Here is a 27484-nt window from a genome sequence, read left to right as displayed (position 1 = left end):
TTACATATTTGGAGAATGCCCATGCTATGTATTTACCAAGATTGTAATTAAACGATTCATATGTGGACATTATTGGTCGTAATGGACAATCTGGTTTATGAGGTTTGGGGATGCCGTATATTTGTTGTGTGCGTGAGTCGGTTTTACGTAGGTAAGAATAAAGTGTTTGTGAAATTGTGTTGGCTTTTTTCATTTTTAGTAGTAATTTGTTTAGTTGCGTTTCGTGTGTCTTTGTTAGATTTGTGTGTATTGGTTTAAATTTGTTCACAAAAGTATCACAAGTCTCCTGGTTAGATCTTCTAAACATGATACTTTCTACAGAAAACAAAAACAAGAAAACAACCAACAGAAAGAAGACAACTTTGACAATTTTATTGACATCCAACAGCCAAATTTCCCAGGAAAATTTAAAAATTTATATTTTCCAGAAACACCTCAAAACAACATCTTAAACGATTTTTTCAAAAACGTTTCTCACAAAACCATCAACATAATTTCACAAAACAGAAAACTAAAAAACAACCTTACAAAAAGAGACATTAATTACATTAAAAACCTATAACAAGACAAAAACATAAAAATTCTAAAAGCAGATAAAGGTAACGCTATAGTCATAATGAACACGAATGAACACATCCAAAAAATGAAGAAAATCCTATCAGACTCGAACAAATTTAAACCAATACAAATCTAACAAAGACACACGAGACGCAACTAAACAAATTACTACTAAAAATGAAAAAAGCCAACACAATTTCACAAACACTTTATTCTTACCTACGTAAAACCGACTCACGCACACAACAAATATACGGCATCCCCAAACCTCATAAACCAGATTGTCCATTACAACGAATAATGTCCACATATGAATCGTTTAAATACAATCTTGGTAAATACATAGCATGGGCATTCCCCAAATATGTAACATCAGCCAGCTCATTCATCAAAGACTCTTTTAATTACAAGTCTAATCTAACTCAACTTAATCATAAAGCCTTAATGGCCAGTTTCGATGTTATATCCCTCTTTACAGAAGTTCCAACCACTGAAGCCTGCAAGATAGCTTTAGAACTCTATATCCGAAACCCTAACCCAACTATAGACAGCAACCAATTAGCAACCCTCATAGAATTCACCACGATAAAGACAAACTTCATGTTCAACAACCACAACTATATACAAACAAATGGCCTAAGCATGGGCAACCCAGTATCACCAGTTCTAGTCATATTTTATTAAAACTTAAATATCATTGTTTTACGTTTGGTCATGTGGCACACATCTCATTTTTTTACGTTTGGCCACATGGCACACGTCATTGTTTTACGTTTGGTCACGTGGCACACATGTATACTGAGATGTTGAAGAAATACGTGGAAATGAAGTAAAACATGTATTAGGAGTTTACATCAATAACCCTAGTTGTCTCTAGTTTTCTCACATCAATAACCCTAGTTATCTCTAGTTTTCTCACATTAATAACCCTAGTTATCTCTAGTTTTCTCACATCAATAACCCTAGTTATTTCTAGTTGTCTCACATCAATAACCCTATTTATCTCTAGTTTTCTCACATCAATAACCCTATTTATCTCTAGTTTTCTCACATCAATAACCCTATTTATCTTTAGTTTTCTCACATCAATAACCCTAGTTATCTCTAGTTTTCTCACACTAATAACCCTAGTTATCTCTAGTTTTCTCACATCAACAACCCTAGTTATCTCTAGTTTTCTCACATCAATAACCCTAGTTGTCTCTAGTTTTCTCACATCAATAACCCTAGTTATCTATAGTTTTCTCACATCAATAACCCTAGTTGTCTCTAGTTTTCTCACATCAATAACCCTAGTTATCTATAGTTTTCTCACATCAATAACCCTAGTTGTCTCTCGTTTTCTCACATCAGTAACCCTAGTTATCTCTCGTTTTCTCAGATCAATAACCCTAGTTATCTCTCGTTGTCTCACATCAATAACCCTAGTTATCTCTCGTTTTCTCACATCAATAACCATAGTTATCTCTCGTTTTCTTACATCAATAACCCTAGTTATCTCTCGTTTTCTCACATCAATAACCCTAGTTATCTCTCGTTTTCTCACATCAATAACCCTAGTTATCTCTCGTTTTCTCACATCAATAACCCTAGTTATCTATAGTTTTCTCACATCAATAACCCTAGTTATCTCTAGTTTTCTCACATTAATAACCCTAGTTATCTCTAGTTTTCTCACATTAATAACCATAGTTATCTCTAGTTTTCTCACATTAATAACCCTAGTTATCTCTAGTTTTCTCACATCAATAACCCTAGTTATCTCTAGTTTTCTGTGTGTTCTCTCTTAGTTTACCTTCGTCAATTCAACAGGTACCGCGTGCTCACGGGACTAGGACAAACGCAGGACTGCTATTGGCTACACGTAGAGCTTTAACTAGAACGAAGTCTCGGCTGGTTGTGCGAGAACGGATTGTTTTGTGGTGTCTTTACTGTCGTGCCTAGCAGGCAGGAAAAACGCGAACAGAGAATGTTGAACATTAATATAGAAGGCGTGAAAAACCTTAAGTCTGGGTTTGTTTTATTATTTTAAAAGCTATTTGCTCTCGATTTAACGTAGGCCTTAATATTATTTCCTTGAGATTTAGTGACTAGGAGAATGCTTGCCTGAAGATGACCAGTTATGGAACTGACCAACTGCTCAATAGCCTGGGTCACTTCGATGACACTGAGGCGATTCACTCACGAGAGGAAAATATGTCCATTGCGAAAAATACGACAACAAGGAATTCAAGAATTATACCTGAATATAACCACTGTTATGAGTCCAAGAACTGCAACAACACGGTCCAGTCCTGGACCTCTTCATTTCGGACGAATATTCCGGTATCGTTTTACAGACCGGATTGTTTCGGCTGCGAAACGAGGGTAGTAAACCAGGAAACTGTTGTTCCGTCCATGGAAGATAGTGACGGAATCGAATGTAACCGCACCATAAATTCTCTGTTAAAAGTTACTAGACATGACAATGGTGATTACTTACAGTTCGACCCTCACACCGGTGATAAAAACAACACATACGTTGGAAATGACCAAACCATGCTGACCACCGACAAACATTCGCAGCACATTAAACCAGCCCGTAGCCAGGAACAACGGATTCGTCGACCAATGAATGCTTTCATGGTATGGGCTAAGTCAGAGAGGAAACGCCTGGCCGAAGAAAACCCAGATCTACACAACGCAGATTTGAGTAAAATACTGGGTGAGTCTTAATATGTTAAGTTTGGTTGTAATATGTTGTGTTAAGTTTGGTTGTAATATGTTGTGTTAAGCTTGGTTGTAATATATTGTGTTAAGTTTGGTTGTTAATATGTTGTGTTAAGCTTGGTTGTTAATATGTTGTGTTAAGTTTGGTTGTTAATATGTTGTGTTAAGTTTGGTTGTTAATATGTTGTGTTAAGTTTGGTTGTAATATGTTGTGTTAAGCTTGGTTGTTAATATGTTGTGTTAAGTTTGGTTGTTAATATGTTGTGTTAAGTTTGGTTGTTAATATGTTGTGTTAATTTTGGTTGTAATATGTTGTGTTAAGCTTGGTTGTTAATATGTTGTGTTAAGTTTGGTTGTAATATGTTGTGTTAAGCTTGGTTGTTAATATGTTGTGTTAATTTTGGTTGTAATATGTTGTGTTAAGTTTGGTTGTAATATGTTGTGTTAAGCTTGGTTGTAATATATTGTGTTAAGCTCGGTTGTTAATATGTTGTGTTAAGTTTGGTTGTTAATATGTTGTGTTAAGTTTGGTTGTTAATATGTTGTGTTAAGTTTGGTTGTTAATGTATTGTGTTTTGTCGTTAATATATTGTGTTAAGTTTTGTCGTTAATATATTGTTTTAAGTTTTGTTGTTAATATGTTAGGTTTTGTTGTTAATATGTTGTGTTAAGTTTGGTTGTTAATGTATTGTGTTTTGTCGTTAATATATTGTGTTAAGTTTTGTCGTTAATATATTGTTTTTGGTTTTGTTGTTAATATGTTAGGTTTTGTTGTTAATATGTTGTGTTGAGTTTTGCTACAATATCAAAGTTTACTATTGATTCTTCCGTAATAGATTCGCTTTAGTAAACGTTATACAAACATGTAGTAAACGTTACGCTAGCCTGTATTAAACGTTACACGAACCTTTAATAAACATTACACAAACTGTAGTACGTTAGACAAACCTTTAGTAGACGTTACACAAAATCTATAGTAAACCTTACACGATCTTGCAACATACATAAAATCTAGAATATAGAAAGGTGTTTAGTAAAATGGATCGGCATAGTTAGGTGGTCAGGACGCTTGACTCGTAATCTGAGGGTCGCGAGTTCGAATTCCCGTCGCACCAAACATGCTCGTCCTTTCAGGCGTGGGGGCGTTATATCTTGACAGTCAATCCCACTATTCATTGGTAAAAGAGTAGCCGAAGAGTTTACGGTGGGTGGTGACGACCTTCCCTCTAGTCTTACACTGCTAAATTAGGGATGGCTAGCACAGATAATCCTCGTGTATCTTTGCGCGAAATTTAAAACAAACTTTGGTTAAAGTTAAGCCTTATACTTTAGATACAGTTAAGCCTTACTTGTACTTTAGATACAGTTAAGCCTTACTTATACTTTAGTTGAATTTCACCTTTTTATTTACTTTTTTATCTTTGATAAACATTTGTTTTCGAAAAAAATCTCGTAAAAATTAGGCCTTATGTGTTTGTTGAATCTCACCTTTGTTAAGCGTTGTAGAGAGTTATTGCGTAGACTTTGGTCTGCTTAATTACCAGGGGCGTAGATTTTTTACACTCGATGGGGGGGGGATGATTTTTGCATCCACTCATGTGGGCTGTTCAATTTGCAAATTGGTAATCTTCTATTACGTGAACCTAAAAGCTGTAAACATGTAGTCACAGAGTAATCTTGTTGCCACGATACTTGCATGTATACTTAGGCCTACTGACTGATACTTACGAACTATCGCTTAGATCGAAAAGCTTAGAAGCACGCCTATATTAAAGATGTACATTTCGGCTACTGAAAAAGCCTACATCTAGGTCTAATTATGTAATTCGATTTGTTTGTTTTTTGATTGTTTTTGAATTTCGCACAAAGCTACTCGCGGGCTATCTGTGCTAGCCGTCCCTAATTTAGCAGTGTAAGACTAGAGGGAAGGCAGCTAGTCATCACCACCCACCGCCAACTCTTGGGCTACTCTTTTACCAACGAAAAGTGGGATTGACCGTAACATTATAACGCCCCCCACAGCTGGGAGGGCGAGCATGTTTGTCGCGACTCGGGCGCGAACCCGCGACCCTCAGATAATTCGATTGGTAAGAACACGAGAATCACAAGAACAAACACACAGTTTGTAGGCCTGTGATGCAATAAAACAATTCAACAGACCAAACTGTAGGGTTGTATGCACCATACACCCTACCTAAAATGAAGGGGGGATGTATACCACCCATCCCCCCAAGATCTAATTAATAATTACTTTCATATAAGTATGTCGTAAACGATGATACAAATTCAGTACAAGTTGACGATAAACTGCCAGTTAGTTCAACATTTGTAGTTAATTTTTTTCTACAGAACACTAAACTACGTCATCCAGTGAATCAAAAAAGTTTGTATTTGGTAAAGTTTACAAACTGAGTTCGCCACAAGGCATTGTTTGATGCCAGGGACAGACAGGCTCGCTGACTCCGCAAGCTGTTATAAATCACTAAAGTACAACGTTAAACCTTTATTATGAATACCTAAACATTCTTTCGGTTTTTATAAAATTCCACGAACTGGTGCTGGTCAGCTGAACGGTTATCGAAACCCGGATTTTAGCGTTATAAGCCTTCAAACTTATCGCCGAGACAGTTGTGGTTAGGACACTTTGGTCTAAGCTATTTTAAAAACGTACGATGTTATGGTAATTAAACTAGAAATGGTTTAGGCTTAGTGATTAATCACGCATCCAACAGCTAATTAAAGAAATATAATTTCCTGTTTCAACGATTTATCGAATTAATTAACGCTTTAATCCCTTTATCCAGATTAAACTCTAATCAAATAATAATAATCTCATCTATTCTGTTGTTTTTTAATTATTTAAAATTTGCTTGTCTCATTTCTCTGGAATAACGGCTAATAAAATTAGGTTTTGTTTTGCAGGGCAACCAAACGACATAAAATTGTGATCTCACGTATTAACGACTTAAATGAGATAACACGAAAACACTTTTCTATGATTTAGGGGTAATCAGAGAAAATCTTTTAAACCCGTTCATTGACGTGTTTCGCATCTTTCTGGATCGTTTGTTTCCGTAAGATTCACTTCTAAGCATCCTTAAAACAACAAGTAAAGAATTTTACTGTATTATTGAAAACATCTGCGTTATGCTAGCTGTCGAGTTGAATATTGAAATCTCGGGTGTGAAATAACAACAAAGCTTCTAAAGAACCAAACAATTGATGTGATTAACATACTACCGTGTTGTGTTCGAAACACCAGGTAGCCGGTTAAGGCCTACTGGCTTAACGATATGTTGCTAATTACTGGCAAGTCGTGACGAACTCGGGGTGGGGCAGTCTCACGCTTGGCCTGGAACGACGTTGGAAACAACGGTGTTCACTCGTTAACATGTTGGAATGTCTATCCTTAAATTTCTCATTACATGAAGCGCATGCGCCGTTTAATAAGTACTAATTTTTCAAAGGACATGACCGCTTAAACTCTTTCCAAAATTGGACTTGATACAAGTCTACGGTGGTAAGACCAGTGACCTGATACAAGTCTACGGTGGTAAAACCAGTGACCCGACACAGATTCTTAGTGGTAAAACCAGTGAACTGATGCAAGTCTGTGGTGGTAAGACCAGTGACCTGAGACAAGTTATTGATGGTAAAACCAGATGATTAACTTTAATTACTTATAAAAAGGTTCACAAGCACGAGAGAGACAGCTGCCCACACTCACATCGATTTACTAAAACTAAACTAAAATTTGTAGGTTTACCAAACGTGGTTTTCCGCATGTATTGATAGCTAATTGGGTTCTGTGCTATGGCCGTATTCTCTCTTTTAAACTTTTTCTGCTGTTCTTCTCTATTCCCTAACATATCTTTTCACACCATATCTATACCATTTAATCCAAGCAACTAATCTTATCCGCCTGGTGGTTAGGGCGCCAGATTGGTAATCTACGGTTCGCGAGATCGTCCAAGCAACTAATCTTATCCGCCTGGTGGTTAGGGCGCCAGATTGGTAATCTACGGTTCCCGAGATCGTCCAAGCAACTAATATTATCCACCTGGTGGTTAGGGCGCCAGATTGGTAATCTACGGTTCGCGAGATCGTCCAAGCAACTAATATTATCCGCCTGGTGGTTAGGGCGCCAGATTGGTAATCTACGGTTCGCGAGATCGTCCAAGCAACTAATCTTATCCGCCTGGTGGTTAGGGCGCCAGATTGGTAATCTACGGTTCGCGAGATCGTCCAAGCAACTAATATTATCCGCCTGGTGGTTAGGGCGCCAAATTGGTAATCTACGGTTCGCGAGATCGTCCAAGCAACTAATATTATCCGCCTGGTGGCTAGGGCGCCAGATTGGTAATCTACGGTTCGCGAGATCGAAACCTCTTACCGTACATCAGAGGGCATGATGGTTAATACCATTAAATAGTAGCCTGAAAGTCGGCGGTGGGTGTTGTTCACTAGCGCAGATAGCCCTCGCGTAGCTTTACATGAAATTAAAACGCCCCTAAAACACAAATCATATTGTTTCCAAACTCAAACAAAAAACAGCCCCAAATTATAGAGAACTACAAGGTAGCCAAATTAACGGGCCTAAAACAAACTGGATCTGAACATATAAATAAAATGTAGCAATAGATCTAGTGGTAGAATATGTCTGTCCAGTATAGTTAAATATGACGTATAAAATCACAAACAGATCAATATATTAGTTTAATAGAAATACTGACGAAAATAAACCATTACGAAGTTTATCAAACTGGTGATGACAGTCCTATTTATCACAAATACATCTATTAAAATATTTAAAGGGTTTACTTATGGGATAAGTATATATGTTTTTAAGAGCTGTTTATGGAAATTCTTGTGTTAACAGAGTCTTATGTTCAAAACGAACAAATGAAAATGAAAAACTTTACGCCAGAAAAATTGAAAAATCTATGTTAAGCGTCTATGGACAGGGCCTGTAAGGGGCCGCGCATGTGTGCGAATAATCCACGCAGTGACGTCATACTGTAAGAAACGGGTTTTCCGAGCTACCGAACTCACCTAAGCTTCATCCTATACCGAAGAACAATACTGGTATTGAAGGAAGGAAGCTCAGGTACAGCCCATGTCACACGAATAAACAAAACTGCTCTCTGAACATGGTCTCTTGGACAGTTCTTCCTCTCTTCTGTTTTAAAAAAAATCTACCAAATAACACGATCTACAAGATAACACTGTTCACTATCTACCAGATAATATTGTTCATATTTTAATAGGTAACATTGTTTACGATCTAAGAAGTACCATTATTCACGATCTACCAGATAACATTGTTGACGATCTAACAGATAACATTGTTCACGGTTTACCAGATAACATTGTTCACAATCTAACAGATAACATTGTTCACGGTTTACCAGATAACATTGTTCACGATCTAACAGATAACATTGTTCACGGTTTACCAGATAACATTGGTCACAATTTAACAAATAACATTGTTCACGGTTTACCAGATAACATTGGTCACGATCTAACAGATAACGTTGTTCACGGTTTACCAGATAACATTGGTCACGATCTAACAGATAACATTGTTCACAATCTAACAGATAACATTGTTCACGGTTTACCAGACAACATTGTTCAGAATCTAACAGATAACATTGTTCACAATCTAACAGATAACACTGTTCACGATCTAACAGATAACATTCCTCACGATCTAACAGATAACATCCTTTATGATCTAACAGATAACATTCTTTACGATCTAACAGATAACATTGTTAACGATCTAACAGATAACATTCCTCACGATCTAACAGATAACATCCTTCATGATCTAACAGATAACATTCTTCACGATCTAACAGATAACATTCCTCACGATCTAACAGATAACATCCTTTATGATCTAACAGATAACATTCTTCACGATTTAACAGATAACATTCTTCACGATCTAACAGATAACATCCTTTATGATCTAACAGATAACATTCTTCACGATTTAACAGATAACATTCTTCACGATCTAACACATAACATTCTTCACGATCTAACAGATAACATTCTTCACGATCTAACAGATAACATTCTTCACGATTTAACAGATAACATTCTTTACGATCTAACAGATAACATTGTTAACGATCTAACAGATAACATTCTTCACGATCTAACAGATAACATTCTTTACGATCTAACAGATAACACTGTTCACGGTTTACCAGATAACATTGGTCACAATTTAACAAATAACATTGCTCACGGTTTACCAGATAACATTCTTTACGATCTAACAGATAACACTGTTCACGGTTTACCAGATAACATTGGTCACAATTTAACAAATAACATTGCTCACGGTTTACCAGATAACATTGGTCACGATCTAACAGATAACATTGTTCACGGTTTACCAGATAACATTGTTCACAATCTAACAGATAACATTGTTCACGGTTTACCAGATAACATTGTTCACAATCTAACAGATAACATTGTTCACGGTTTACCAGATAACATTGGTCACGATCTACCAGATAAAACTGTACATGATCTACCAGATAGCATTCTTTACAATCTAATAGATAACACTGTTCACGATCTAACATATAACATAGGTCACGATCAAACATATAACATTTTTCACGATCAATCAGATAATAATGTTCACGATATAACAGATAACACTGAACAATATCTAACAGATAACATTCTTTACGACCTAACAGATAACATTCTTCACGATCTAATAGATAACACTGTTAACGATCTAACAGATAACATTCTTCACGATCTAACAGATAACATTATTCACGATCTAACAGATAACATTCCTCACGATCTAACAGATAACATTTTTCACGATCTAACAAATAACATTCCTCACGATCTAACAGTTAACATTCTTCACGATCTAACAGATAACATTCCTCACGATCTAACAGATAACATTGTTCACGGTTTACCAAATAACATTGTTCACAATCTAACAGATAACATTGTTCACGATCTAACAAATAACATTCCTCACGATCTAATAGATAACATCCTTCATGATCTAATAGATAACATTCTTCACGATTTAACAGATAACATTCTTCACGATCTAACAGATAACATTCTTCACGATCTAACAGATAACATTCCTCACGACCTAACAGATAACATTCCTCACGATCTAACAGATAACATCCTTCACGATCTAACAGATAACATTCCTCACGATCTAACAGATAACATTCCTCACGATCTAACAGATAACATTCTTCACGATCTAATAGATAACATTCTTCACGATTTAACAGATAACATTCTTCACGATCTAACAGATAACATTCTTTACGATCTAACAGATAACACTGTTCACGATCTAACAGATAACATTCTTTACGATCTAACAGATAACATTCTTCACGATTTAACAGATAACATTCTTTACGATCTAACAGATAACATCCTTTATGATCTAACAGATAACATTCTTCACGATTTAACAGATAACATTCTTCACGATCTAACAGATAACATTCTTCACGATCTAACAGATAACATTCTTTACGATCTAACAGATAACACTGTTCACGATCTAACAGATAACATTCTTCACGATCTAACAGATAACATTCTTCACGATCTAAGAGATAACATTCTTCACGATTTAACAGATAACATTCTTTACGATCTAACAGATAACATTCTTCACGATCTAACAGATAACATTCTTTACGATCTAACAGATAACACTGTTCACGATCTAACAGATAACGTTGTTGACGTTCGAATCATCGGATATCTTTATTCATTGATGAAAACTTCGTGATGGAAAGACTTGAAATAGGACAAACTGATTTGTTGTTAAGCCTAAAGCTACACAACAGGCTATTTATGATGTGCCCACCGCGAGCATCGAATCCCGTTATTCAACGTTATATTCCCTAAAATTAACCACTGAGTTGATGGGGGCGGGGCTTCTATAGCACCATATGTATTTTATTTGCTCTAAATACCTCATCGTGACACTGTAAAGTTTTTATTTGTAATGAACATAATTATAGACAAAAGAAAAAGTGTAACAGATAGAGCGTGAATCTCTTTATAGTTGGACATGTGATACTATTATCGGAGACAAGACAAGAATTTGTATGTCATCAAAATACGTGCTGTTATTTCTTAGTGTGCATTTGTCCTCATTTATTACTTTATATTACCCAGTGACTCCGAGAAAGATGGACTTGGCTTCCATGCCTACTGTTTAACTATAGTTTGTCACTGTTCTCTACAACTGCGGAGAGGGTTTTGCTCAACTGCCAGAGAAAGTTAATTGAATATACCGCAACGCTGTTTGGCACACGAAACTGTGAAATGTTGAAAAAAAATTGTGTTGAAAATATGCACATGAAGATATAAAAACAAAATTATGTCGTTTACATAGCTTGCCATTGAGCATGCTGTTTAATAGATGTAATAAATGGATGTCTACATAACATATGTACTACATTCTTTTTGTACAGTACACAGAAATACAGTCTTTTTTCTTATAACATTTCTCAGCTGACCCACGGCACAAGAAATCACTAAATATGAGGCCAAGTGTAGGCTGGTTAGCGCATACAAAGAATTGGTGCTGGATGATGTTGGTTAAAGTCGACTAGATTTACCAATGTTGACGAGAGACATTGTTTCTAGGATTTACCAAGAGTTCGTGCTGGGTGACGTTGCCTATACTCTCTCCAGGTTAGTTGGGCATATTTTTAGCTTGGGTGCCTACAGCGTTATTAAATGTCTTTGTTTTCTAAAAGACTGATTTACACTGAGCATGAATCAGTAAATGTCTTTGTAACATTAACGATTTGTCGATAGTGAAACTCGAAGTTAACTCTCTTTTCTTCTTCGTTCTTTTATGAACAAAACCTGTTTTGTTTTTAATTAAATAAAATTAGACACAAACTGCGGCCAACTTCCCTATACATTCGAGATTTAATTTAGTGCAAAGATGTTCAGAAAAAAAGATAAAGAATTTCCGTTGTATGATTTGTGAACCTGGAAGTAACACATCAACTCCAAAAAACGAAAACTATTAACTACGAATGTTATTTTAATCAATATTATTACTAAAGACAACTGAAGGATCAGTGAAATAATCTGAACCTATACTGACCTCTACTCACATCATGAATCATATGAGACCTCTGAACAGCTTGAGAGTTTCTTATATTAAATAATGGCTGTGCCACTCATCAGCAGTGTGGATATCCACAACTGGTGTCTACCTTTTTATACTGACTGTGTGGTAGTCAGGGTAGCTTTACACCATTGTCAACAGCTTGTTCTACACACCTGGTACCTGTCTTGTTCTGACTGTATGATAACTTTACACTATTGTTAACAGATTGTTCTACACACCTGGTACCTGTCTTGTTCTGACTGTATGATAACCTTACAGTGTTGTTAACAGCTTGTTCTACACACCTGGTACCTGTCTTTTTCTGACTGTATGATATCTTTACACTATTGTTAACAGATTGTTCCACACACGTAGTACCTGTCTTGTTCTGACTGTATGATAACTTCACACTATTGTTAACACATTGTTCCACACACGTAGTAAATGTCTTGTACTGACTGTATGATAACTTTACACTATTGTTAACAGATTGTTCCACACACGTAGTAAATGTCTTGTTCTGACTGTATGATAACTTTACACTATTGTTAACAGATTGTTCCACACACGTAGTAAATGTCTTGTTCTGACTGTATGATAACTTTACAGTATTGTTAACAGATTGTTCTACACACCTGGTACCTGTCTTGTTCTGACTGTATGATATCTTTACACTATTGTTAACAGATTGTTCCACACACGTAGTACCTGTCTTGTTCTGACTGTATGATAACTTTACACTATTGTTAACAGCTTGTTCTACACACCTGGTACCTGTCTTGTTCTGACTGTATGATAACTTTACACTATTGTTAACAGATTGTTCCACACACGTAGTAAATGTCTTGTTCTGACTGTATGATAACTTTACAGTGTTGTTAACAGATTGTTCTACACACCTGGTACCTGTCGTGTACTGACTGTATGATAACTTTACAGTGTTGTTAACAGATTGTTCTACACACCTGGTACCTGTCGTGTACTGACTGTATGATAACTTTACACTATTGTTAACAGCTTGTTCTACACACCTGGTACCTGTCTTGTTCTGACTGTATGATAACTTTACACTATTGTTAACAGATTGTTCCACACACGTAGTAAATGTCTTGTTCTGAGTGTACGATAACTTTACACTATTGTTAACAGATTGTTCCACACACGTAGTAAATGTCTTGTTCTGACTGTACGATAACTTTACACTATTGTTAACAGATTGTTCCACACACGTAGTAACTGTCTTGTACTGACTGTATGATAAATTTACACTATTGTTAACAGCTTGTTCCACACACGTAGTAAATGTCTTGTACTGACTGTATGATAACTTTACACTATTGTTAACAAATTGTTCCACACACGTAGTAAATGTCTTGTTCTGACTGTATGATAACTTTACAGTATTGTTAACAGATTGTTCTACACACCTGGTACCTGTCTTGTTCTGACTGTATGATAACTTTACAGTGTTGTTAACAGATTGTTCTACACACCTGGTACCTGTCTTGTTCTGACTGTATGATAACTTTACACTATTGTTAACAGATTGTTCCACACACGTAGTAAATGTCTTGTACTGACTGTATGATAACTTTACACTATTGTTAACAGATTGTTCCACACACGTAGTAGATGTCTTGTTCTGACTGTACGTTAACTTTACACTATTGTTAACAGCTTGTTCTACACACCTGGTACCTGTCTTGTTCTGACTGTATGATAAATTTACACTATTGTTAACAGCTTGTTCCACACACGTAGTAAATGTCTTGTACTGACTGTATGATAACTTTACACTATTGTTAACAAATTGTTCCACACACGTAGTAAATGTCTTGTTCTGACTGTATGATAACTTTACAGTATTGTTAACAGATTGTTCTACACACCTGGTACCTGTCTTGTTCTGACTGTATGATAACTTTACAGTGTTGTTAACAGATTGTTCTACACACCTGGTACCTGTCTTGTTCTGACTGTATGATAACTTTACACTATTGTTAACAGCTTGTTCTACACACCTGGTACCTGTCTTGTTCTGACTGTATGATAACTTTACACTATTGTTAACAGCTTGTTCTACACACCTGGTAACTGTCTTGTTCTGACTGTATGATAACTTTACACTATTGTTAACAGATTGTTCCACACACGTAGTAAATGTCTTGTTCTGACTGTACGATAACTTTACACTATTGTTAACAGATTGTTCCACACACGTAGTAACTGTCTTGTACTGACTGTGTGATAACTTTACACTATTGTTAACAGATTGTTCCACACACGTGGTAACTGTCTTGTACTGACTGTGTGATAACTTTACAGTGTTGTTAACAGATTGTTCTACACACCTTGTACCTGTCGTGTACTGACTGTAGGATAACTTTACACTATTGTTAACAGATTGTTCCATACACGTAGTAAATGTCTTGTTCTGACTCTGTGGTAAATTTACAACATGGACTTACAATAATAACAAGTCACATGCGTCCTCTAACATCAGTTCTATATTAATACATCGTGAATGTTATCAGTGTTTGAGCTATAAAAGGTAAATTAAAGCTTCCTTTAAGAAGAAACATTTCATGAATTTATATACTTAGTTTTTGGTTGCGCAATGAGCTAGTAAATAAATTACTTCAGACTTTGTCTTTCAACGCCAAACAAATGTCTCCATTTTTTTACTATTTTAATCTTCTTGACATACATTAAAGTAGTACATTTCTTTTTAACCCTGCAGTCTCGTACGACGGCGATTTTTTCTCTTGTCGAGTTCCATAGACATTATATGTACTTGTATGCCAGGGGGTGTAGTTGTCAAGTTCGCATTTCAGTCACTTCAACAACAGTAAAATTCTTGGTGCTAAGCCTAACATTTTTATCTAATACATATTCATGTTTGGTGTTTTCGAATTCACAGTGAACATCTGTTGTTAACTAAAAAATGGAATATTTGTAATTTATCCGTCAGGGGAGCTGAGTGAACTGAAAACTCGTGTATGCTAACGATGTTCTTCTCGGATGAGACAGCGGTAAGTTTATGGGCTTACAGTCCTAAAATCTGATGTTTGATTCCCCGCGATGTACATGGGACATAACCCAATGTGGCATTCCTCTTTCAAACAAAACACAAGAGATCACGACACCTATCACACCATAGTTTAATGGTTTCTCTTGGAATAATAGCGTTTGTATATCCAAATTTATATGATCTTCGACACGTTTCCCATAATGTTTTGTTTACTTAAATGTTAGCCATTAATGCAGGACATATTGATTACTCTGTTATTTTGTTGTTCACTCTGTACAGAAGTAGACTGACCCAAGGTCAAACGCAAGGTATGGTTGTCTCAGATAGATGAAGCACTTCGAACATTGACTTTGTGAACTTGCCACGCGACCATTTAGTTTGATATTCAAACGAATAAACAGAACAGATCACGTGGCTGTTTGAACAAACACAGATGTTCACTGGTTTTCGATCGTTATCACAACTTGAGAATTACCGACACGTGCATGGGTCAGTTTGTTAAGAGACCGACTCGAGGGAGGGCAGTAATGCTTATTTTATTTGGTCCGAGTCGTAGTACCAAGACGAACAAAGTCGCGATAGGTTTAAGGTTAGGCCTAACCTCTAGTCGTTTCTCAGTCATCGTGCAATTCAATATCGGCAGCGAATAACTGGTTGAAAATAGATAATAAATATATGGAAACACGTGAGCCTCGTGCTGTCTTAGCTAAACAAACATTAAGGCCAGCCAACGAGACAGACGTACGTACCAATATTCGAAGGAGCCACGTGCAATAGAAGACGATTTTATTAATATACCCAATTGAACAATAGAAATACAAATATGTGGGGGTATATATATATCAAACTAGCTTGCAAGAACAAAAGTGTTATTAAACTACCAGGATATAATCATACTGTGGATAGACTGTTTGTTTTCGTACAATAAACAAATATTGAAAACTACAGAAGAGAAGATACACTTAGTGTAACGTATCGTTATATTAACAACACGTAAACAGATCCATTTCGCGCATATAACAGTTCAGAGGATGGTCGTGTTTATAAGTTACGGCATATAGATATGTATTGGCTGGCCTACAGGAATTAGTTCTACACATAGATATGTATTGGCTGTTCTACACATAGATATGTATTGGCTGTTCTGCAGGAATTAGTTCTACACATAGATATGTATTGGCTGTTCTACACATAGATATGTATTGGCTGGCCTACAGGAATTAGTTCTACACATAGATATGTATTGGCTGTTCTGCAGGAATTAGTTCTACACATAGATATGTATTGGCTGTTCTGCAGGAATTAGTTCTACACATAGATATGTATTGGCTGTTCTACAGGAATTAGTTCTACACCTAGATATGTATTGGCTGTCCAACAGGAATTATTTTCCACACATAGATATGTATTGGCTGTTCTACAGAAATTAGTTCTACACATAGATATGTATTGGCTGTTCTACAGGAATTAGTACACATAGCTGTTCTACAGGAATTAGTTCTACACATAGATATGTATTAGCTGTTCTACAGGAATTAGTTCTACACATAGATATGTATTGGCTGTTCTACAGAAATTAGTTCTACACATAGATATGTATTAGCTGTTCTACAGGAATTAGTTCTACACATAGATATGTATTGGCTGTTCTACAGAAATTAGTTCTACACATAGATATGTATTGGCTGTTCTACAGGAATTAGTTCTACACATAGATGTGTATTGGCTGTTTTACAGGAATTAGTTCTACACCTAGATATGTATTGGCTGTCCTACAGGAATTATTTTCCACACATAGATATGTATTGGCTGTTCTACAGGAATTAGTTCTACACATAGATATGTATTAGCTGTTCTACAGGAATTAGTTCTACACCTAGATATGTATTGGCTGTCCAACAGGAATTATTTTCCACACATAGATATGTATTGGCTGTTCTACAGGAATTAGTTCTACACATAGATATGTATTAGCTGTTCTACAGAAATTAGTTCTACACATAGATATGTATTGGCTGTTCTACAGGAATTAGTTCTACACATAGATATGTGTTGGCTGTTCTACAGGAATTATTTTCTACACATAGATATGTATTGGCTGTTCTACATGAATTAGTTCCACACATAGATATGTATTGGCTGTTCTACAGGAATTAGTTCTACACATAGTTTAAAGATAAAAAGTTGAAATGATGAACTATTTAGTTTTAGCCAAATGGTCATTTCAGTGACCACATATTGTCATCTTTATTCATTCAAAGTGTTTATTGCAAGAAAAAAGTTTCCAAATCTGTATTCCTTTTCCAATAAAAGTTTCCAAATCTGTATTCCTTTTCCAATAAAAGTTTCCAAATCTGTATTCCTTTTCCAATAAATGTTTTCAAATCTGTATTCCTTTTCCAATAAAAGTTTTCAAATCTCTATTCCTTTTCCAATAAAAGTTTTCAAATCTCTATTCCTTTTCCAATAAATGTTTTCAAATCTGTATTCCTTTTCCAATAAAAGTTTCCAAATCTGTATTCCTTTTCCAATAAAAGTTTTCAAATCTGTATTCCTTTTCCAATAAATGTTTTCAAATCTGTATTCCTTTTCCAATAAAAGTTTCCAAATCTGTATTCCTTTTCCAATAAAAATTTCCAAATCTGTATTCCTTTTCCAATAAAAGTTTTCAAATCTGTATTCCTTTTCCAATAAAGTTTTCAAATCTGTATTCCTTTTCCAATAAAATTTCCAAATCTGTATTCCTTTTCCAATAAAAGTTTTCAAATCTGTATTCCTTTTCCAATAAAAGTTTCCAAATCTGTATTCCTTTTCCAATAAAAATTTCCAAATCTGTATTCCTTTTCCAATAAAAGTTTCCAAATCTGTATTCCTTTTCCAATAAAAATTTCCAAATCTGTATTCCTTTTCCAATAAAAGTTTTCAAATCTCTATTCTTTTTCCAATAAAAGTTTCCAAATCTGTATTCCTTTTCCAATAAAAGTTTCAAATCTGTATTCCTTTTCCAATAAAAGTTTCCAAATCTGTATTCCTTTCACCAATAAAAGTTTCCAAATCTGTATTCTTTTCACCAATAAAAGTTTCCAAATCTGTATTCCTTTCCCCAAAAGTTTCCAAATCTGTATTCCCTTCCCAATAAACTTTTACATTTTCGAAAGTTTTTAATTACAATTGTGAGACACACAGCGTGGTCTGTCAGTATACAATCTAGAAACATCATGTGCAGATGGTCAACGATCTACTAATGAAGTCAGGGAAGGATTTCTGTCTTACTTTGATACTCAGTACACGTTAAGTGTCGTAGCAGGATACCTGACACACAAAACCTTTATTATAGAACACAAGAACTTGCATTATTGCATGTAGAATGAAAATTAATAGAAACCTTTCATATTCGGCCCTGTTTGTCAAAAAGCTTAATCTATTAGATCGTGTGAAGAGGAAGTCGAGAGTATGCACGTGAAGTGCTCTTTGGTCGAGAGTGTATACGTGACCGTTATGTATAATCGTTACTGGCTCAACCTCCTTGCTTATCTTTTATCAGGTCGACTTCACATTGTCAGTAGAACGAAGGATATTTCATTTAAAAATACGAATGGCTGTACTACAGCATTAGACAGTGTGGCAAGGTACTAACACCCACTTTTGATCTTAGGAGTTAACGTTAGGAGTGAACCCACTATTTATCACGTGATCATGGTCTTGCAACGACACTAAGACTGAATGAAGCAAGAATAGAATTGTAGGCTTAGAATAAAGAGAGTATGTTTGTTTTATTTTAAGGCAAAGTCACATTGAGCTATCTGCGATCTCTCCACTGTGGGGAATCGAACCTCGAATTTTAGCGTTATAAGTTCGTAAACTTACTGCTACGGGACGACAAAAGAACAGAAAGACATTTCTATTTTATTATTGAGTCATAAGTTACAGGAGATGTAATTACTGACACGCGTTAGGTTGATGTATAATTTACAGGAGATGTAATTACTGAACGTGCTAGGTTGATGTATAATTTACAGGAGATGTAATTACTGACACGTCTTAGGTTGATGTATAATTTACAGGAGATGTAATTACTGACACGTCTTAGGTTGATGTATAATTTACAGGAGATGTAATTACTGACACGTCTTAGGTTGATGTATAATTTACAGGAGACGTAATTACTGACACGTCTTAGGTTGATGTTTGAAACTTTTCCAAGTCCTCCTGACTGAAGTTTTAACAAATGTTTAACAGGTGACGTAACTATCAATGAAACTTGTCCAAGTTTTTATAAAGGTTTAACAATACATTAAAGACTTAACTTTCCAAAACCGTGTTAAAACAAATTAGTTGTTTTAAACCTACAACATTCTTCAATTGACAGATTAATATAACATATATATCTTCTCTATTTTTCTGTGTATCATTGAAGCATGTCGCTTTTAAAGTTCTGATTCTAAGTTGTTCACCAGGGAAAGAATTAGTTTTACAATATCCTAGTAGATCTGTCACTTTTAATAGTAAAATGCATAAACCATCCGTTCATAAAACAGTGAGTGGACAGAAAAATAAACCAACGTCAATGATAACTGACAAAACGTGAGGAGATAAACAGGTTTAGGAAAATAAGTATTCTATTTCCCAGAAGGAGTTGTTTACACCCTAACCTCAGCTAGCTTCTCGTTCTGGTGGTCTGGTCACGACTACTATAGGCCAGAAACAAAGAGAGAACAAAACAAGGCACGCCAATGATCGATCTAGCTATGGTTGGTAAGTTTTTAAAACGACGTACTTGAATGAGATAGAGAAATAACTCATCACTGCACCAACTTCCTTCTCACATCGCACGTGATTAGAAAACCGAGCTGCGAAAAGTTTACAAATCGGAAGAGTTCATAAATAATTCGGGCGTCTAAAGACAAGAACAATCACACAAACAAACGTGTATCCATGAGTGACTATCTCCCTACATGAACTCAGTACGGATGTTCATGTGTACAAAAATGTTTGTGAATGTACAACTAAGTCTTTGTAGATCATTTCGAAACAAGTGTCAACGTGGAAGAAATTAAAAGTAACTGCGAAAAAAAACGTTATAACGTACAGGAAAATAGAAATAAATTACAGTGAACAATAGATTAGATATTTATACAGTAGCACCTGTCTTGTTAAAAATGGTAGACAAGGTTATGCAGTAGCACGTGTCTGATTAAAGACGGTAAGCGAGATGTGACTTGTTATATAGTAATGTTATTTTAAAATAGGTCAGACAGTAAAGTTCTTTTACCACAGATGTTAAGTTATGATGATGTTCTTTCATGAAAGGTGATAGGTAAAGTTGGATAGTCATGTTCTTCTATCAAAGATGTTAGAATATCATGGATAGTCATGTTTTTTTATCAAAGACGTTAGGTTATGATGGATAGTCATGTTCTTTTATCAAATACGTTAGGTTATGATGGATTGTAATGTTCTTTCATCAAAGATGTTAGAATATCATTGATAGTTATGTTCTTCTATCAAAGATGTTAGGTTATGATGGATAGTCATGTTCTTTTATCAAATACGTTAGGTTATGATGGATTGTAATGTTCTTTTATCAAAGATGTTAGGTTATGATGGATAGTCATGTTCTTTTATCAGAGATGTTAGAATATTATTGATAGTTATGTTCTTTTATCAGAGATGTTTGGTTATAATGGATGGTAATATTCTTTTATCAAAAATGTTAGGCTTGATTGGATTATAATGTGCTTTTGTCAAAGATGTTTGGCTAGGTTGCATTATAGTGTTCTTTTCTTAATGTACTTCGTGGGTGTTTTTTGTTAAAAGTATTTTATATATTTGACTGATTTGTGGGGTTGTCTGTTAAAGGGTAAGCTGTAAACTATTTTTTACACTTCTGTTATTTGTTGCGTTTGTTTATATACACATTTTTTTATTTTAACAATAAATAAATAATTTAGTTTTGCTGGTTTTATAGCCCTGCTGCTTAATATTATATTGTTAAAAAACTTGGATAGGAACATACCAGATTATCCATTATATAGTTAGACACTTACTGTCAAAATGTAAAAAAAAATGTGTTATAGTGCAAAATGTCAGGTTGTGCTGATTATGGTACAATACTTGTGTTGATATCCTGGAATATTTTGAATAAATATATGTATTAATGCCTAAAGAGGGAATATTCTGCTGACATTAGAGACATAATTTGGTGGATATTTATCGTATTACTCATAAATGTTCTGTCGATGAGAATTGGTCCTAGTTGTGTTTCTCATTGAAGCTATGGATGAGTTCTATCAATTCTGTTGTTTAACGTGAAAAACAACCTTATAAAGGTTGATAATAGATTTTTTTGGCTGTTTGTTAACATAAACTGTAACGCTAACCAGAAGTAATACAACATAATTGAGTCACGACTCGTTTGTCTGACGCCTCAGCAGTAAAGTGAGCACGTGAGGTTTAGTTTTGTTATATTCAGCCAATCTAATAACTCACGCATTTGTGAACCCGCTACCACCCGCAAAGCATTTATATATAAGCACTGTGCTTCGGGTTAGAACTGACAGTCCCGTGGGTGGTCCGTTCCCCCCAGGAACAACGATCATGTGTTTCAAATTAGGTTCAATGCTATGAAACTGAAACATTGTCTTCCAAGTTACGGCCAAGTTGAAATTAAATAATGTTCCATAACACCTGCTGTTTTCTCTGGGTCTTGATGTATAGAGTATTATACAGACTGTAGGCATATGTGGGTGTTATGTAACTTGTAGGGTATGGTAATATATATATTGTAGGTGTATGTGGGTGTTATGTAACTTGTAGCTGTATGGTAATATATATATTGTAGGTATATGTGGGTGTTATGTAACTTGTAGGGGTATGGTAATATATATATTGTAGGTATATGTGGGTGTTATGTAACTTGTAGCTGTATGGTAATATATATATTGTAGGTATATGTGGGTGTTATGTAACTTGTAGCTGTATGGTAATATATATATTGTAGGTATATGTGGGTGTTATGTAACTTGTAGCTGTATGGTAATATATATATTGTAGGTATATGTGGGTGTTATGTAACCCAGGGGTATGGTAATATATATATTGCAGGTATATGTGGGTGTTATGTAACCCAGTAGGGGTATGGTAACATATATATTGTAGGCATATGTGGGTGTTATGTAACCTTGTAGCTGTATGGTAATATATATATTGTAGGTATATATGGGTGTTATGTAACCTTGTAGGGGCATGGTAATATATATATTGTAGGTATATGTGGGTGTTATGTAACTTGTAGGGGTATGGTAATATATATATTGTAGGTATATGTGGGTGTTATGTAACTTGAGGCTGTATGGTATTATTTAGACTATAGGTATGTGCTTGTGTTATGTAACTTGTAGCTCTATAGTATTATATAGACTGTAAGTATATATGGATGTTATGTAACTTGTAGCTCTATGGTATTATATAGACTGTAAGTATATGTGGGTGTTATGTAACTTCCAGCTATATGGTATTATAAAGACTGTAAGTATATGTTTGTGTTATGTAAGTTTGTTGGTGTTATTATTTATTTTACTCTAGTTAAATAGTTTGTTGATGTTATTACCAGTCAGTACTGTAGTTAAACAGTTCGTGTTATTACCAGTCAGTACTGTAGTTAAACAGTTCGCGTTATTACCAGTCAGTACTGTAGTTAAACAGTTTGTTCGTGTTATTACCAGTCAGTACTGTAGTTAAACAGTTTGTTCGTGTTATTACCAGTCAGTACTGTAGTTAAACAGTTTGTTCGTGTTATTACCAGTCAGTACTGTAGTTAAACAGTTCGTGTTATTACCAGTCAGTACTGTAGTTAAACAGTTTGTTCGTGTTATTACCAGTCAGTACTGCAGTTAAACAGTTCGTGTTATTACCAGTCAGTACTGTAGTTAAACAGTTTGTTCGTGTTATTACCAGTCAGTACTGTAGTTAAACAGTTTGTTCGTGTTATTACCAGTCAGTACTGTAGTTAAACAGTTCGCGTTATTACCAGTCAGTACTATAGTTAAACAGTTTGTTCGTGTTATTACCAGTCAGTACTGTAGTTAAACAGTTTGTTCGTGTTATTACCAGTCAGTACTGTAGTTAAACAGTTTGTTCGTGTTATTACCAGTCAGTACTGTAGTTAAACAGTTCGTGTTATTACCAGTCAGTACTGTAGTTAAACAGTTCGTGTTATTACCAGTCAGTATTGTAGTTAAACAGTTTGTTCGTGTTATTACCAGTCAGTACTGTAGTTAAACAGTTCGTGTTATTACCAGTCAGTACTGTAGTTAAACAGTTTGTTCGTGTTATTACCAGTCAGTACTGTAGTTAAACAGTTCGTGTTATTACCAGTCAGTACTGTAATTAAACAGTTCGTGTTATTACCAGTCAGTACTGTAGTTAAACAGTTCGTGTTATTACCAGTCAGTACTGTAGTTAAACAGTTCGTGTTATTACCAGTCAGTATTGTAGTTAAACAGTTTGTTCGTGTTATTACCAGTCAGTACTGTAATTAAACAGTTCGTGTTATTACCAGTCAGTACTGTAGTTAAACAGTTCGCATTATTACCAGTCAGTACTGTAGTTAAACAGTTCGCATTATTACCAGTCAGTACTGTAGTTAAACAGTTTGTTCGTGTTATTACCAGTCAGTACTGTAGTTAAACAGTTTGTTCGTGTTATTACCAGTAACTGCTGTCAGAAGGATAATCGTTTGTTCACTAACACTATTATTTTCCATCGGTACAGGGAAGACATGGCGCGGCCTCACGCCGCTAGAGAGAAGACCTTACGTTGAAGAATCAGAACGTATACGTGTTAAGCACATGCGCGACTTCCCAGACTACAAGTATCGGCCTCGTCGGAGGAAACAGCATTTTAAACGTGGAGCTAGAAAAGAACCAATCTCGTCACTTCAGAACACTCTCTCGCTGGAAGGGTCAACCTGTCACAACCGTCACCATTTCTTCCAAACATCTGGAAAGTTCCATCTTTCCAGACCTAGTGAAATAAGCAGCGTCCAGACTCCCGAGTCCTCTCCTCATGGAAGTCCAAAGTCTGATATCTCGCGACAGAGAGTTTATTGTGATTCGTCCACTAAAGGGAATGATAGCTTCAAATTTATTCAATTTCTTCCAACGCCTGAAATGTCTCCTGTTGAAATGGAAGATTTTGCCTTGCGTTACAGTTTGAAGGAAGAACCGAAGAAGGAGAATCGTTCCGGCCAGGTAACAACTCAGGAAGACCCAAAACAGACAACACCAAGGACTCAGCCTGCAGTTATATTTAATCATTCTTCGACTAGTTTTCAGGGAACTAAGAAACTTTCTAGAAAGCGAATATATGAAGAAAGAGATGTTGATATTGTAGATCCTGGTCCGAACCTGTCGGACCTAACAATGAGAAACTGGAACAAAAGTTACCAGCAAGGTCTTTATTCATCATTTGTAAGGGATTTGCCTGCGCCAACATGTCGACAACCATGCGTACTGGGGCGTCAAACCGATTACCTCTCCATGTTCAATCAAGACATATATTCCTCGTTTGAAGGTTCTTTAATGGAAGAGGGACATTGTTACACACCAATGATCCCACATTCGCGGTTTCCTTTACCGAACAACGATTCGTCCTCCCGACAAGACACCAATCTCCCAAATGTCGCAGACACAGAGCATGTGTTAAACAATAATTTAATACATTTTTATCCAGAAGTTCGGTCTCAAGATCCAACAACATACCCATCGGATTTGTCCGGAATTTATGGATGTACTGCGGGTTTTAACTTCCAGAGTTCTTGTGACAACCAGTCCATCTTCAACTCTCAATCAGTTTCTTCTTTCGACACTAACTACGAACTAGATGCCCACATATATACCAACCAAATTCCTTCTTCAGTGTATTCAAGCCTTCCTCATCAGGACTCTATGAACGATCCTTGTGGGGTCATTGCAGCTTTGAAGGAAACTAGACAAATATTCACCTGAATCCACCAGATGTGTTTGTGTTATTAAAGCCAGTGGTGTTAAAAATCAGGGTATTAACTGGGTGAATACCCAACTCTCCCCCCCAAACTGGAACGTACCCCATCACTGTGAAGTGCTAATAATATAAAAGAAGTTTCGTTTTCTCTATCAGCAGATGCAAATTCGAGAGTAAAAATTTGAATTTCAAATTCCCTGTAGAGCTTGAATGTGCCTTCCACTTCAGTAACTTGTGCCGATTGTGGTAACAATCGTATATAGAGTTTATCCTAAAACTGAGTAACCAGTTTACTTTCTTTAGCTCTAATATAAAATCTAAATCTAGTGGTGTTTGCAAACATCTTTACAAAAACATGACTTATCAAAATCTATACTGCCGAAAGAAACGTTTAAATATCTATATTTTATGTTATTTAGAGATAAGCGTCCCAGAACCAAATACCAAACGTGCCTTTTTACATGCCCACGAATATGGTTGCCTAGTCATGGTTAAGACGAATGCTGGTGTTAAATCAACATTGTAAAATACTAGCTAAACAGTAGAACGTATTTTGCTCAAAGGAATTTCATGTTTTGTTGCTACGTGCCTTAAAGACACAAAATTGAATGTTTGTTTCAAAATAAGGTGACAATATTTTATTCAGTTTCAAGTTGACAAAACTTCTCTATTTATCTGTTTTCCTCCACCCTTTAAACCATCACCAATATTTTTCGTTTTCCGTTCATATATACTTATTTCAAGTACAGTATGTTGGTCTATTCCACATCTGTTATAAAAACGCTTTTCTCTGTTTCTTAGTGTTTATTTTTTAAACTGTGGATAGAATAAACTTCAAAATATCGGTTTGAAAACAAAATCGCTATGATAAAAACTGGTAGTGTTGAGAATACTTAGAATATCTGTTTACATAACCTTAAGACGTAAAACAAACACACTATAAGTGTCACAGGCGCACGAGAAGTCTATATACATTATTTACAAGAGATAGCAGAACGCACCTATATTTGGTTGTAACCCCACAAATATTCCGTGTTTAGCTAGTAATATATAACCAAATCTAGCATGTCATTATCAAATTTTTAAAAATTCATAAAATGTGGACACATGTATCTATCGTACTTTTCAAGCACATGTCAGACTAATAAACCCCAAAGTTAGGTGTAAACACATATTTGTTAAATGTATAACCTGAAAAGTTATAAAATTAAACTATGATTTTAAGGAAATCCTTTAAGTTTTGTTTCTTAAACTGTAGGTCGATATTTTTTAAAATAAAGTGAAGTGCTATATTATATTAATCAAAGTGATTGTTTGTTAACTTGTGAGTTATGTTTTCTTGTACTTAACATCAGTGGATTGTTGTTTTACAAAATATAAGAAAAACATGGGGACTCTATCACCCGAGTTATATCAGTCTGTTCAGGTACGTTGTGTTAGTCTATTCAGATTAACTTTTTCACACAGTTACGTAACAGTACATTGTGTCAGTCTGTTCAGATTAGTTTCTATCCAGTTATATAACAGTACAATGTGTTAGTATGTTCAGATTAAGTTCTACATAGTTATATAACAGTACGTTGTATCAGTCTGTTCAGATTAAGTTCTACACAGTTATATAACAGTACGTTGTATCAGTCTGTTCAGATTAAGTTCTACACAGTTATATAACAGTACGTTGTATCAGTCTGTACAGATTAAGTGTTACACAAAGTTATAAAACGATACCTTGAATCAGTCTATTCAGATTACGTTGTACACAAAGTTATATAACAATTCGTTAGAGGACGTTATAATGTTCAGGTCAATCTCACTACTGTTTGGTGAAGAGTAGCTCCAAATGGCGTGGGTGATGTTCAATACATGCCTTTCTACGGTGTATCACTTGAAAAGAGATGATTCGTAAATAGCTTCGCGCGAAATTCAAGAAATAAACATTTATTACTTCATACAAAACAGAACACAATAATTATCTCGCCGGCATAGAGTAATTAAATCTGTCGAAGTGGAGATTCTAA

The 27484-nt window shown here is 35.4% G+C and overlaps 1 protein-coding gene across 1 annotated transcript; it reads left to right on the top strand.

The window, feature by feature from the left end:
- The first annotated feature begins 2448 nt into the window (after positions 1 to 2448).
- Positions 2449 to 26695, top strand: LOC143241836 (uncharacterized). Its single transcript, XM_076485107.1, has 2 exons — positions 2449 to 3262; positions 24237 to 26695. The coding sequence occupies exons 1-2, from the start codon at positions 2671 to 2673 to the stop codon at positions 25469 to 25471; spliced, it is 1827 nt and encodes a 608-aa protein (XP_076341222.1). The 5' UTR covers positions 2449 to 2670; the 3' UTR covers positions 25472 to 26695.
- The last annotated feature ends 789 nt before the right edge of the window (positions 26696 to 27484 follow it).

The sequence above is a fragment of the Tachypleus tridentatus genome, unplaced genomic scaffold, assembly GCF_004210375.1.
Source record: "Tachypleus tridentatus isolate NWPU-2018 unplaced genomic scaffold, ASM421037v1 Hic_cluster_1, whole genome shotgun sequence".
In the NCBI taxonomy this organism is placed as follows: Eukaryota; Metazoa; Arthropoda; class Merostomata; order Xiphosura; family Limulidae; genus Tachypleus; species Tachypleus tridentatus.
This window is presented reverse-complemented; position numbering and strand designations above follow the sequence as displayed.